At 47.4% G+C, this 15,983-nt stretch overlaps 1 protein-coding gene across 1 annotated transcript in view; it reads right to left on the bottom strand.

Annotated features, from left to right (window-relative positions):
• Nucleotides 1-15,983, bottom strand: part of LOC115157433 (neurocan core protein) — a 67,178-nt gene that overhangs the window by 19,711 nt on the left and 31,484 nt on the right. The window contains exon 11 of the mRNA XM_029705675.1: nucleotides 9,579-10,874. Coding sequence (XP_029561535.1) covers nucleotides 9,579-10,874 — 1,296 coding nt within the window. The remainder of the gene's footprint in view (nucleotides 1-9,578; nucleotides 10,875-15,983) is intronic.

The following is a 15,983-nucleotide window of genomic DNA, read 5'->3' as shown; positions in this document are numbered from 1 at the left end:
CAACCACACTGGGACCAGGACACTAAGGACAGGCAACCAACCACACTGGGACCAGGACACTAAGGACAGGCAACCAACCACACTGGGACCAGGACACTAAGGACAGGCAACCAACCACACTGGTACCAGCACACTAAGGACAGGCAACCAACCACACTGGTACCAGGACACTAAGGACAGGCAACCAACCACACTGGGACCAGGACACTAAGGACAGGCTACCACCACACTGGGACCAGGACACTAAGGACAGGCAACCCACCACACTGGTACCAGGACACTAAGGACAGGCAACCAACCACACTGGGACCAGGACACTAAGGACAGGCAACCAACCACACTGGGACCAGGACACTAAGGACAGGCTACCAACCACACTGGGACCAGGACACTAAGGACAGGCTACCAACCACTCTGGGACCAGCACACTAAGGACAGGCAACCAACCACACTGGGACCAGGACACTAAGGACAGGCTACCAACCACACTGGGACCAGGACACTAAGGACAGGCAACCAACCACACTGGGACCAGGACACTAAGACATGCGACCCACCACACTGGGACCAGGACACTAAGGACAAAGGCAACCAACCACCACTGGTACCAGACACTAAGACACAGTCAAACCAACCACAACTGGGACCAAGGACACTAAGGACAGTCAACCAACCACATACACACTTGGACCAGGACACTAAGGACAAGGCAACAAAACACAACTGGGACCATGACACTAAGGACAGACAACCAACCACACTGGGACCAGGACACTAAGGACAGGCAACCAACCACACTGGACCAGGACACTAAGGACAGGCAACCAACCACACTGGGACCAGGGACACTAAAGGACAGGCAACCAACCACACTGGGACCAGGACACTAAGGACAGGCTAACCAACCACACTGGGACCAGGACCTAAAGGACAGGCAACCAACCACACGGGGACCAGGACACTAAGGACAGGCAACCAACCACACGGGACCAGGACACTAAGGACAGGCAACCACCACACTGGACCAGGACACTAAGGACAGGCTACCAACCACACTGGGACCAGGACACTAAGGACAGGCTACCAACCACTCTGGGACCAGGACACTAAGGACAGGCAACCAACCACACTGGGACCAGGACACTAAGGACAGGCAACCAACCACACTGGGACCAGGACACTAAGTACAGGCAACCAACCACACTGGGACCAGGACACTAAGGACAGGCTACCAACCACACTGGGACCAGGACACTAAGGACAGGCACCATTCTGGCGTAGTGTTAATGGTACTGGGCTCACCAGAACTACTACATTAAGATCCATTTTCATGTTTCTTCTAAAGGACAACTATCCCCAGAACCAAACTTCAACCAGCCATCACCTTCATGCTGGTCTCTGTTGTCATGGTTACCAGTTGGAAAAGGATCCCAGGCTGGATCTGCAGCGGCTATAGAGGGCAATCCATTTTCATCTTACCTCATTATGTCTGAGGTTAAATACCTCGTTTCTCTCAGCACTTATTAAACTGCTGATATTAATTATGATATGACATAATCATGATATATCGGAAGGAACGGTTGAAGATGGAGGCACAGCACAATCGTGTGTGTGTGTGTGTGTGTGTGTGTGTGTGTGTGTGTGTGTGTGTGTGTGTGTGTGTGTGTGTGTGAGTTTACCCAGCATACACAAGGATAAAAATCAATTTCCAGGCTATGATTATCCTGCAGGCTCATTCTGTCTTCCACACTGCAGACGTCTCTGACGGTCTGACATCCTCACACTAATCATCATGTAACAGGAGTAGAACAAAACACACCACCACAGTATGCCATAATAATTGACTAAATTAAAATCCCTGATATTATACTGTATTTGTGGCCTAGGAACAAAGTCATTGCTTTCTTCTCTGTCTGGCTCCTGTGCTATGCTTTGGTTTATAAATGTCTTTCTGTCTTTCATAGCAATTGACCCCCACTGTTGGGAGCCTTTATGATAGCCAGAGTACCAATAAAGTGTGTGTGTGTGTGTGTGTGTGTGTGTGTGTGTGTGTGTGTGTGTGTGTGACAGATAAACCTGCTGTGGCTGGTCCTTCTTTAAAGCGAGTGGAGCAGAGAAATCAATAGGCCAGTGAATGAGCTGACAGGCTCCCTTCACCCTGCACCTGGACCTATGCACCAACACACCATCACACCAACAGACCAACAGACCAACACACCAACAGACCAACACACCATCACACCAACAGACCAACACACCATCAGACCAACACACCATCACACCAACAGACCAACACACCATCACACCATCAGACCAACACACCATCACACCAACACACCAACACACCATCACACCAACAGACCATCACACCAACACACCATCACACCAACAGACCATCACACCAACACACCATCAGACCAACACACCATCAGACCAACACACCAACAGACCATCACACCAACAGACCAACACACCATCACACCATCACACCAACACACCAACACACCATCACACCAACAGACCATCACACCAACACACCAACAGACCAACAAACCATCAGACCAACACACCAACAGACCAACACACCATCACACCAACAGACAATCACACCAACACACCATCAGACCAACACACCAACACACCATCACACCATCACACCAACAGACCATCACACCAACACACCAACAGACCATCACACCAACACACCATCAGACCAACACACCATCACACCAACACACCATCACACCAACAGACCATCACACCAACACACCAACACACCATCACACCAACACACCAACACACCAAAACACCATCAGACCAACACACCATCAGACCAACACACCATCAAAACAACACACCAACACACCATCACACCATCAGACCAACACACCATCAAAACAACACACCAACACACCATCAGACCAACACACCATCACAACAACAAACCAACACACCATCAAAACAACACACCAACAGACCAACACACCATCACACCAACAGACCATCACACCAACACACCATCAGACCAACACACCATCAGACCAACACACCAACAGACCATCACACCAACAGACCAACACACCATCACACCATCACACCAACACACCATCACACTAACAGACCATCACACCAACACACCAACAGACCAACAAACCATCAGACCAACACACCATCACACCAACAGACCAACACACCATCACACCAACAGACCATCACACCAACACACCATCAGACCAACACACCAACACACCATCACACCATCACACCAACAGACCATCACACCAACACACCAACAGACCATCACACCAACACACCATCAGACCAACACACCATCACACCAACACACCATCACACCAACAGACCATCACACCAACACACCAACACACCAACACACCAAAACACCATCAGACCAACACACCATCAGACCAACACACCATCAAAACAACACACCAACACACCATCACACCATCAGACCAACACACCATCAAAACAACACACCAACACACCATCAGACCAACACACCATCACAACAACAAACCAACACACCATCAAAACAACACACCAACAGACCAACACACCAACAGACCAACACATCAACAAACGAACACACCATCAGACCAACACACCATCAGACCAACACACCATCAGACCAACACACCATCAGACTAACAGACCATCACACCATCAGACCAACACACCATCAGACCATCACACCATCAGACCAACACACCATCAGACCAACACACCAACACACCAACAGACCAACACACCATGAGACCAACACACCATCACACCATCAGACCATCAGACCAACACACCATCAGACCAACACACCATCAGACCATCACACCATCAGACCAACACACCATCAGACCAACACACCAACAGACCATCACACCATCAGACCAACACACCATCAGACTAACACACCATCAGACCATCACACCATCAGACCAACACACCATCAGACCAACACACCATCAGACCAACACACCATCAGACCAACACACCATCAGACCAACACACCATCAGACCAACACACCATCAGACTAACACACCATCAGACTAACACACCATCAGACCAACACACCAACACACCAAAAAAGCAACAGACCATCAGATCAACAGACCATCACACCAACAGACCAACACACCAACAGACCATCACACCAACAGACCAACACACCAACAGACCATCACACCAACACACCAACACACCAACAGAGCAACACGTCATCACACCAACACACCAACAGAGCAACAGCGCAACAGACAAACACACCAACAGACCAACAGACCAACACACCAACAGACCAACAGACAAACACACCAACAGACCAACACATCAACAAACGAACACACCATCAGACCAACACACCATCAGACCAACACACCATCAGACCAACACACCATCAGACTAACAGACCATCACACCATCAGACCAACACACCATCAGACCATCACACCATCAGACCAACACACCATCAGACCAACACACCAACACACCAACAGACCAACACACCATGAGACCAACACACCATCACACCATCAGACCATCAGACCAACACACCATCAGACCAACACACCATCAGACCATCACACCATCAGACCAACACACCATCAGACCAACACACCAACAGACCATCACACCATCAGACCAACACACCATCAGACTAACACACCATCAGACCATCACACCATCAGACCAACACACCATCAGACCAACACACCATCAGACCAACACACCATCAGACCAACACACCATCAGACCAACACACCATCAGACCAACACACCATCAGACTAACACACCATCAGACTAACACACCATCAGACCAACACACCAACACACCAAAAAAGCAACAGACCATCAGATCAACAGACCATCACACCAACAGACCAACACACCAACAGACCATCACACCAACAGACCAACACACCAACAGACCATCACACCAACACACCAACACACCAACAGAGCAACACGTCATCACACCAACACACCAACAGAGCAACAGCGCAACAGACAAACACACCAACAGACCAACAGACCAACACACCAACAGACCAACAGACAAACACACCAACAGACCAACACACCAAGACTCAAAAAAGCAGCTTGTTTTGACCTACTGCTCATTCCGCCTATTGAAACACTATGCTGTAAATGAATAGTGTAAACCCCGATAAGAGAAGGAGAGGGATGGAGAAATGGAGAACAACGGATAGAGAGAGGGTGAGAGCGTGACAAAGAGGGAGCGAGAGAAAAAGAGTGTCACACCCTGATCTGTTTCACCGGTCTTGTGCTTGTCTCCACCCCCTGTTTCACCGGTCTTGTGCTTGTCTCATATTTTCCACAGTATCCTCTGTGTATTTATACCTGTGTTTTCTGTTGCCAGTTCGTCTTGTCTCGTCAAGTCGTCCCAGTGTGTTTTTCCTTCTCTCTAGTTTATGTTCTAATCTTCCCGGTTCCGACCTTTTTTTGCCTGCCCTGACCCTGAGTCTGCCTGCTGTTCTACGCCTGCCTGACTCCTATTAGGATTACTGATTTCCGCCTGTCCTGGACCTGCCATTTACCTACCCCATGTATATAATACATCTCTGAGACTCTAACCATCTCCTGTGTCTGCATCTGGGTCTCATCCTGTGTCGTTATAGAGAGATAGAAAGGTCACAGGTGAAAGGTTGAGTGAGACAGAGGGGAAGAGGTTGAGAAGAAGAGGAGAGAAAGAGACTATGTGTGAGGTTGTGAGAGATAAAAAGAGGATGTGATAGGGTTTGTGAGAGAGAGAGAGAGAAAGAGAGAGAGAGAGAGGGAGAGAGAGAGAGACAGGGAGCGTGAGAGAGAGAGAGAGAGAGAGAGAGAGAGAGAGAGAGAGGGAGAGAGACAGGGAGCGTGAGAGAGAGAGGGAGAGGGAGAGAGACAGGGAGAGAGACAGAGAGGCCGGAGAGAGGAGAGAGAGAGAGAGAGAGAGAGTAGAGAGAGAGAGAGGTAGAGAGAGAGAGAGGGATAGACGACAGGGAGCGTAGAGAGAGAGGGAGAGTGAAGAGAGACAAGGGAGCGTGAAGATAGAGAGGGAGAGGGAGAGAGACAGGGAGCGTGAGAGAGAGAGGGGAGAAGGGAGGAGAGACAGGGAGAGAGACAGGGAGCGTGAGAGAGAGAGAGAGAGAGAGAGGGAGAGAGACAGGGAGCGTGAGAGAGAGAGGGAGAGGGAGAGAGACAGGGAGAGAGACAGGGAGCATGAGAGAGAGAGGGAGAGGGAGAGAGACAGGGAGAGAGACAGGGAGCGTGAGAGAGAGAGAGAGAGAGAGAGAGAGAGAGAGAGAGAGAGAGAGGGAGAGAGACAGGGAGCGTGAGAGAGAGAGGGAGAGGGAGAGAGACAGGGAGCGTGAGAGAGAGAGGGAGAGGGAGAGAGACAGGGAGAGAGACAGGGAGCGTGAGAGAGAGAGAGAGAGAGAGAGAGAGAGGAGAGAGAGAGAGAGAGAGAGAGAGAGAGAGAGAGAGAGAGAGGGAGAGAGACAGGGAGCATGAGAGAAAGAGAGAGGAAGAGGTGAGGGAGAGAGCAGATAAGAGACCGAGCGGAACAGGTTGTGGGAGAGAGAAAGAGAGAGAGATATGCAAACACAAACACCGTTACCTAGAGAGAGACCCTATAGCAATTAGCCCAAAAGCACCAGTTAGATTCAAGCATTCGGCCACAAATAACAAAATTCTAACAAATAGAAATCTCTAGCCAAAATACATACTCTAATTATTGGCAAAACTAAATTCCATTTAATCACAAACTTCAATGTTACCAAATTCTAAAGAGATACTGTATCAAATTAGCATAACACCTTCTTAGGAGCAAATAATTCATACAAAGGAAGACATTAACAATGTACAGACTCAGTGACCATAGCCTGGCGATAGAGACAGGACACCATAGAAAAACATGGAAGGTCAGAGAAGAAAGACTATTTTAGCAGTGTGGGTCGGGTGAAGTACAGAATCAGCAGCACTTCCTACTCCACTGCTCCAAATATGACAGTCAGAGGTAATGTATTTATCTCCTGAAATTCAAAGAAAGAATTGCAGGATTTTCTGTACTGACTTTTGAGGAGATGCTATGCATTTTGTTAGGGGAAAGCATAGAGACAGTAGATCTTGCTGCAGGCTATGTCCTGGCCTGTCATAATATTAGAGAGACAGTAGATCTTGCTGCAGGTTATGTCCTGGCCTGTCATAATATTAGAGAGACAGTAGATCTTGCTCCAGGCTATGTCCTGGCCTTTAATCATATTAGGGAGACAGTAGATCTTGCTGCAGGCTATGTCCTGGCCTTTAATCATATTAGAGAGACAGTAGATCTTGCTGCAGGTTATGTCCTGGCCTTTAATCATATTAGGGACACAGTAGATCTTGCTGCAGGCTATGTCCTGGCCTTTAATCATATTAGGGACACAGTAGATCTTGCTGCAGGCTATGTCCTGGCCTGTCATAATATTAGAGAGACAGTAGATATATTTTATTATTGTTGCTCAAACATATTGTTAATGTATGTAATACTTCATATACATTGCTTTGGCAACCTCCCATTCATGCCAATAAAGCATTTATTTAAAAGAGAGAGAGAGACCCTGAAGCCCCTCATTGATTACGCAGCCTGATGAGGTCCACTCTGATCCAGTCAGGAAAAACACAAACACTGGCCACCTCTCAACTTTGACAGAACAGAGTGAGAGAGAGCGATAGAGCAAGAGGGGGGGAGGGAGAGAGTGAGAGAGAAAGAGAGAGTAGGGAGAGTGAGAGAGAAAGAGAGAAAAGAAAGTGAGACAGCGAGAGAATAAGAGAGATTGAGAAAGAGAAAGCAAGAGAGAGAGAAAAAGAGAGGGAGAGAGAGAGAAAGAGAAAGAGAGATGGCTGGTTGGTTGGTTCTGGAGCTCTGGAGCTCTGTTCACAAACACAAACAGACCCTACAGAGTCCAAGGATAGAAACACATTTAGACCCAACCAACTTATGAGAAAGCAAAAATATAACTATTTGACACACTGGAAAAAATAAACGCAAATTGGAATGCTATCTGGCCCTAAACAGAGAGTACACAGTGGCAGAATACCAGACCACTGTAACTGACCCCAAATCAAGAAAATCCTTGACTATGTACAGACTCTGTGAGCACAGCCTTGCTATTGAGAGAGGCCGCCATAGGCAGACCTGGCTCTTGAGAGAAGACAGGCTATGTGTCCACTGCCCACAAAATGAGGTGGAAACTGAGATACACTTCCTGACCTCCTGACAAATGTATGATCATATTAGAGACACATATTTCTCTCAGATTACACAGACCCACAAAGAATTCGAAAACAAATCCAATTTTAATAAACTCCCATATCTATTGGGTAAAATACCACAGCGTGCAACCACAGTGTGCAAGATTTGTGACCAGTTGCCACAAGAAAAGGTCAACCAGTGAAGAACAAACACCATTGTAAATACAACCTATATTTATGTTTATTTATTTTCCCTTTTTTACTTTAACTATTTGCATATCGTTACAACACTGTCTATAGACATGATATGACATTGGAAATGTCTATTATTTTGGAATTTGTGAGTGTAATATTTACTGTTCACTTTTTATTGTTTATTTCACTTTTGTTTATTAATTTCACTTGCTTTGGCAATGCAAACATATGTTTCCTATGCCTATAAAGCCCTTTGAATGGAACTGAGAGAGAGAGAGAGAGAGAGAGAGAGAGAGAGAGAGAGAGAGAGAGAGAGAGAGAGAGAGAGAGAGAGACCACCACTGTCCTATTAGTGAGACCCAGTCTTCCATGAGTTCCTCTATGCATTGTTTCTGTTTCTGTAGCGGGGCTGCTAATGTGAGGGATGGAAACAAGAGGCTAATACAGGTCGGTAAAATGGCACACTGCTCGCTTTCCCTCCAGAAGCTGTCATCTCAATGAACAACACCACATAACATGTGCTATCAATGATATGCTTTTCTCTGGCATCTCTGTCAAAACGATTTACTGTTGTTAGCCACGATCTTTGGTTCTACATTTACGCATCACATCTCAGCCTCTGATAACGATACAACATATCTACAACATGTTGACAACATCAACTGTTTCCAAGAAAGCAAAAGAAATCACCACAGGAATGTGTGATGCAGCAGGAATGCCTAAGAGGAAGCAGGAAATATGGTGCACCAGCTACAAGCCCCATTCACAATCAGGTGAGAAACAGCTCTGGAGAGAGAGAGACTGAATCAGGTGCTTAATCAGAGGACTATCTATGGAAGCATGACCACCTTCCTATTCCCTAGTGGGAGTACATACAGCATGGGTCTGGTATGAGGATTCCTGTAGGTCGGAAGGCAACACGCTATTATCTCGGAATTGAAAAACACATTGAATAACAGCACCGAGGAAACAACCGTGGGGATTGTACAGAGATCGCCGTGACTGAGGCCCTGATGGAGAGAAATTAAGAATATGATGCTAGTGTTTTGTTCAGCTTTGTGTGCAAATCTTTGGATTAAAAATGTAATTAAATTTGTTTGATTTATTTATTAACTGACAGACAGGACTTACCAGCTAAGTCCAGAGTTCCGTTGCTTTGGTTGAATCCGGCACCTCTGCCACCTTCCTCGTCCACGTTGCTAGGCAACCCAGAGCCGAGCGAGTGAGACAAGGCTGTCTCCTGCTCCACTGGTGGTTCGGAGGGCACCTCCAGGGGCTCTCTCTCCGGCCCCTCGCCACCCCGCTCTCCAGCTCTCTCCGTGGGGACCCAGGATACGGACGGAGATGCCACCCCGGAGCTGCCCTGGCTGACTGAGGCTGAGGATGGAGGGGCTGGAGCTCCAGCACCTGCTCTGGATGGAGGGGAAGAGTCTCTGCTGTCTGACCCAGCTGTGGAGCTGCTGACTGGGGGTTGGGTTGTACTGCCACTGGCTCGTGACTGGTTCTTCCCCATGGTTCTGTTGTTGGATGGAGGGACCTTGAGTTTGGGTTTGGTTGTTCCAACGGGGATACCGGTAAACTGGATCTCCCTTCTGGCCTCGTTGGAGGCCCCCAGGGCACTCCCTTCCTCCTCTTTCACCATCGCTGTCCCGCTCTCAGCGGTGGCTATGCTATCTGCTCTAGTGGTACTAGTGGTAACCTCTTCCATTCTCCTATCACCCGGCTGGGGCGAGGTCACACCTGTTGATGGGGTCACTTGGACCCATGTCTCCCCTATGGGCTGAGTAGGGTCTGGGATATCCTCCCACCCTCTGGTGGTGGAGGTGGAGGCAGAGGACTGGATCTCTGTGGCCGGGGTAGAGGTGAGCAGGGCTGGGGAGGCTGATGGCTCACCAGGGGAGGACGACGGCACACCAGGGGAGGACGACGGCACACCAGGGGAGGACGACGGCTCACCAGCGGAGGACGACGGCTCACCAGGGGAGGACGACGGCACACCAGGGGAGGACGACGGCTCACCAGGGGAGGACGACGGCACACCAGGGGAGGACGACGGCACACCAGGGGAGGATGACGGCACACCAGGGGAGGACGACGGCACACCAGCGGAGGACGACGGCTCACCAGGGGAGGACGACGGCTCACCAGGGGAGGACGACGGCTCACCAGAAGAGGACGACGGCTCACCAGGGGAGGATGACGGCTCACCAGGGGAGGATGACGGCTCACCAGGGGAGGACGACGGCTCACCAGAAGAGGACGACGGCTCACCAGTGAAGGATGACGGCTCACCAGGGGAGGACGACGGCTCACCAGAAGAGGACGACGGCTCACCAGTGAAGGATGACGGCTCACCAGTAGGTGGTGTATCATCTAGGTCCCCCAGTCCTGAGCCATCCCACCACCCTCCACCCCATGAGGATAAACCTGAAAAGGGAAGAGAGGGTAGAGGTTAGATGCGGCAGTGGGATATGGAAAGAGGGAGAGAGAAGGAATGAAGGCGAAAGGAGTGAGAAAAGGGAAGGGACAGAGATGCCCACACCCCATATATAGTGAGGGAAAAAAGTATTTGATCCCCTGATGATTTTGTATGTTTGCCCACTGATAAAGAAATGATCAGTCTATAATTTTAATGGTAGATTTATTTGAACAGTGAGAGACAGAATAACAACAAAAAAATCCAGAAAAAATCTTGTCAATGATCTCAAGGCAGCTGGGACCATAGTCACCAAGAAAACAATTGGTAACACACTACGCCGTGAAGGACTGAAATCCTGCAGTGCCCGCAAGGTCCCCCTGCTCAAGAAAGCACATATACATGCCCGTCTGAAGTTTGCCAATGAACATTTGAATGATTCAGAGGACAACTGGGTGAAAGTGTTGTGGTCAGATGAGACCAAAATGGAGCTCTTTGGCATCAACTCAACTCGCCGTGTTTGGAGGAGGAGGAATGCTGCCTATGACCCCAAGAACACCATCCCTACCGTCAAACATGGAGGTGGAAACATTATGCTTTGGGGGTGTTTTTCTGCTAAGGGGACAGGACAACTTCACCGTATCAAAGGGACGATGGACGGGGCCATGTACCGTCAAATCTTGGGTGAGAACCTCCTTCCCTCAGCCAGGGCTTTGAAAATGGGTCGTGGATGGGTATTCCAGCATGACAATGACCCAGAACACACGGCCAAGGCAACAAAGGAGTGGCTCAAGAAGAAGCACATTAAGGTCCTGGAGTGGCCTAGCCAGCCTCCAGACCTTAATCCCATAGAAAATCTGTGGAGGGAGCTGAAGGTTCGAGTTGCCAAACGTCAGCCTCGAAACCTTAACCTGTTAGAGCTAGGGGGCAGTATTTACACGGCCGGATAAAAAACGTACCCGATTTAATCTGGTTACTACTCCTACCCAGTAACTAGAATATGCATATAATTATTTGGCTTTGGATAGAAAACACCCTAAAGTTTCTAAAACTGTTTGAATGGTGTCTGTGAGTATAACAGAACTCATATGGCAGGCAAAAACCTGAGAAGATTCCTTAAAGGAAGTGCCCTCTCTGACAAGATCTTGTTTTTGTCTCTGTTTATTGAAGACTGAGGATCTTTGCTATAACGTGACACTTCCTACGGCTCCCATAGGCTCTCAGAGCCCGGGAAAAAGCTGAATGATGTCATTCCAGCCCCAGGCTGAAACACATTTGCGCTTTTGGCAAGTGGCCGATAAGAGGATAATGGGCTTAGGCGCGTGCACGAGTCGATCCTGTGCTTTATTTTCTTTCGTCTATTTACCTAAACGCAGATTCCCGGTCGGAATATTATCGCTTTTTATGAGAAAAATTGCATAAAAATTGATTTTAAACAGCGGTTGACATGCTTCGAAGTACGGTAATGGAATATTTAGAATTTTTTTGTCACGAAATGCGCCGTGCTCGTAACCCTTATTTACCATTCGGATAGTGTCTTGAACGCACGAACAAAACGCCGCTGTTTGAACATAACTATGGATTATTTGGGACCAAACCAACATTTGTTATTGAAGTAGAAGTCCTGGGAGTGCATTCTGACGAAGAACACCAAATGTAATCAAACTTTTCTAATAGTAAATCGGAGTTTGGTGAAGGCTAAACTTGCTGGGTGTCTAAATAGCTAGCCCTGTGATGCCGGGCTATCTACTTAGAATATTGCAAAATGTGCTTTCACCAAAAAGCTATTTTAAAATCGGACATATCGGGTGCATCGTGGAGTTCTGTATCTATAATTCTTAAAATAATTGTTATGCTTTTTGTGAACGTTTATCGTGAGTAATTTAGTAAATTGTTAGTAAATTCGCCGGAAGTTTGCAGGGGGTATGCTAGTTCTGAACTAGCTAGTTCTGAACGTCACATGCTAATGTAAAAAGCTGGTTTTTGAACTTGATTGAACAAAACATGCATGTATTGTATAACATAATGTCCTAGGTGTGTCATCTGATGAAGATCATCAAAGTTTAGTGCTGCATTTAGCTGTCTTCTGGGTTTTTGTGACATTATATGCTAGCTTGAAAAATGGGTGTCTGATTATTTCTGGCTGGGTACTCTGCTGACATAATCTAATGTTTTGCTTTCGTTGTAAAGCCTTTTTGAAATCGGACAGTGTGGTTAGATTAACAAGAGTCTTGTCTTTAAAATGCTGTAAAATAGTCATATGTTTGAGAAATTGAAGTAATAGCATTTCTAAGGTATTTGAATAACGCGCCACAGATTTCCACTGGCTGTTACGTAGGTTGGACGATTTGGTGCCACCTACCCTAGAGAGGTTAATGACTTGGAGAAGATCTGCAAAGAGGAGTGGGACAAAATCCCTCCTGAGATGTGTGCAAACCTGGTGGCCAACTACAAGAAACGTCTGACCTCTGTGATTGCCAACAAGGGTTTTGCCACCAAGTACTAAGTCATGTTTTGCAGAGGGGTCAAATACTTATTTCCCTCATTAAAATGCAAATCATTTTATAACATTTTTGACATGCGTTTTTCTGGATTTTTTTGTTGTTATTCTGTCTCTCACTGTTCAAATAAACCTACCATTAAAATGATAGACTGATCATTTTTTGGCAGTGGGCAAACGTACAAAATCAGCAGGGGATCAAATACTTTTTTCCCTCACTGTAGCCCCCCTCAGATCAGACCTATGCCCCTCCTGCCCACCCCATCCCCCACACGCCTGCAAGAGGGCCGCAACATGAAAGACACACATACGCCCAGGCCATGAGCAGGCAAACAGGCCCAACGCCCATTCTTACACAAGCCCAAGTCAATGGCATGTACCAGATGCTCAGCAGGCTCTGCTCACACTTACTGGTCTGAGGCCAAACCACACGACTAACAACTTTGGACACTTTATGGAACACAAAGCCTTAACTATCTCATCCTGGAATATCCAAGGCCTGAGGTCATCTGCTTTTGGCCTAAAGAGCATGAACCTGGACCTCACCAAAGAACTTAGAAATACAGACATTGTCATCCTACAAGAAACACGGTATAGAGGAGATGGATCCACTGGTTACCCTCTAGGTTACAGAGAGCTGGTAGTCCCATCCACCAAACTGACAGGTGGGTGGTATAGAGGAGATGGACCCACTGGTTACCCTCTAGGTTATAGAGAGCTGGTAGTCCCATCCACCAAACTGACAGGTGGGTGGTATAGAGGAGATGGACCCACTGGTTGCCCTCTAGGTTACAGAGAGCTGGTAGTCCCATCCACCAAACTGACAGGTGGGTGGTATAGAGGAGATGGACCCACTGGTTGCCCTCTAGGTTACAGAGAGCTGGTAGTCCCATCCACCAAACTGACAGGTGGGTGGTATAGAGGAGATGGATCCACTGGTTGCCCTCTAGGTTACAGAGAGCTGGTAGTCCCATCCACCAAACTGACAGGTGGGTGGTATAGAGGAGATGGACCCACTGGTTACCCTCTAGGTTACAGAGAGCTGGTAGTCCCATCCACCAAAGGAACATTGTACATTTGGCTTGAAATTCAAAAGGAAACTATTTGAACAGAGAAAAATGTCCTCCTGTGTGCTACCTATATCCCTCCACTAGAATCCCCATACTTTAATGAAGACAGCTTCTCCATCCTGGAGGGGGAAATCAACAATTTCCAGGCCCAGGGACTAGTCTGTGGTGACCTAATGCCAGAACTGGACAAGAGCCTGACACCCTCAGCACACAGGGGGACAAACACCTACCTGGAGGTGACAGCAATCCCTCCGCCATATACGCCTCTAGACACAACTATGACAACATAACCAACAAAAATGGGTCACAACTCCTGCAGCTCTGTCACATGCTGGGCATGTATATAGACAATGGTAGATTTAGCGGGGACTCCTACGGTAGGTACACCTATAGCTCATCTCTTGGCAGTAGTACTGTAGACTACTTATCACTGACCTCAACCCAGAGTCTCTCAGAGAGTTCACAGTCAGCCCACTGACACCCCTATCAGATCACAGCAAAATCCCAGTACTTGAACAGAGCCATCCTCAATCATGAGGCATCAAAGCCAAAGGAACTGAATAATATTAACAAATACTATAGATGGAAGGAAAGCAGTGGAGAAAGATACCATAAAGCTACCATAAAACAATGAGGCAACAACAAATTCAATCCCTTTTAGACAACTTCCTAGACAAAATGTTTTACTGTAATAGTGAAGGTGTAAACTTGGCAGATGAAAATCTAAACAGTATATTTGACCTCTCAGCTTCCCTATCAAATCAAACAATGTCAAGCAGACAACCTAAGAAAATTAACAACAATGACAAATGGTTTGATGAAGAATGCAAAAACCTAAGACAGAAATCGCTCTTGCTGCTGGTGAATCTCTGATCCACCTCTATGCAGATGACACCATTCTGTATACTTCTGGCCCTTCTTTGGACACTGTGTTAACAACCCTCCAGACGAGCTTCAATGCCATACAACTCTCCTTCCGTGGTCTCCAACTGCTCCTAAATACAAGTAAAACTAAATGCATGCTCTTCAACCGATCGCTGCCTGCACCGATCGCTCCCGTCTGTCCAGCATCACTTCTCTGGATGGTTCTGACTTAGAATTTGTGGACAACTACAAATACCTAGGTGTCTGGTTAGACTGTAAACTCTCCTTCCAGACTCACATCAATCATCTCCAATCCAAAGTTAAATCTAGAATTGGCTTCCTATTTCACAACAAAGCATCCTTCACTCATGCTGCCAAACTAACCCTCGTAAAACTGACCATCCTACCAATCCTCGACTTCGGCGATGTCATTTACAAAATAGCCTCCAATTGTCACGTCCTGACCAGCAGATGGAGCTATTGTATTAGTTTTGGGGTCAGGACGTGGCAGTCTTGTTTTTGTGAATGTTCTGTGTTGGTCTTGTGACTCCTGATCAGGAACAGCTGGGGATCGTTGTTCTTGATTGGGAGTCATATATGTAGGAGTATGTTTGTCACTTGGTTTTGTGGGTAGTTGTTTTTGCACTGCGTTTGTGAGCCTGCAAAACTGTTTGTGTCGTGAGTAC

Source organism: Salmo trutta, chromosome 21, assembly GCF_901001165.1.
Source record: "Salmo trutta chromosome 21, fSalTru1.1, whole genome shotgun sequence".
In the NCBI taxonomy this organism is placed as follows: Eukaryota; Metazoa; Chordata; class Actinopteri; order Salmoniformes; family Salmonidae; genus Salmo; species Salmo trutta.
The sequence above is the reverse complement of the archived record's forward strand: the minus strand, read 5'-3'. Positions and strand labels throughout refer to the sequence as shown.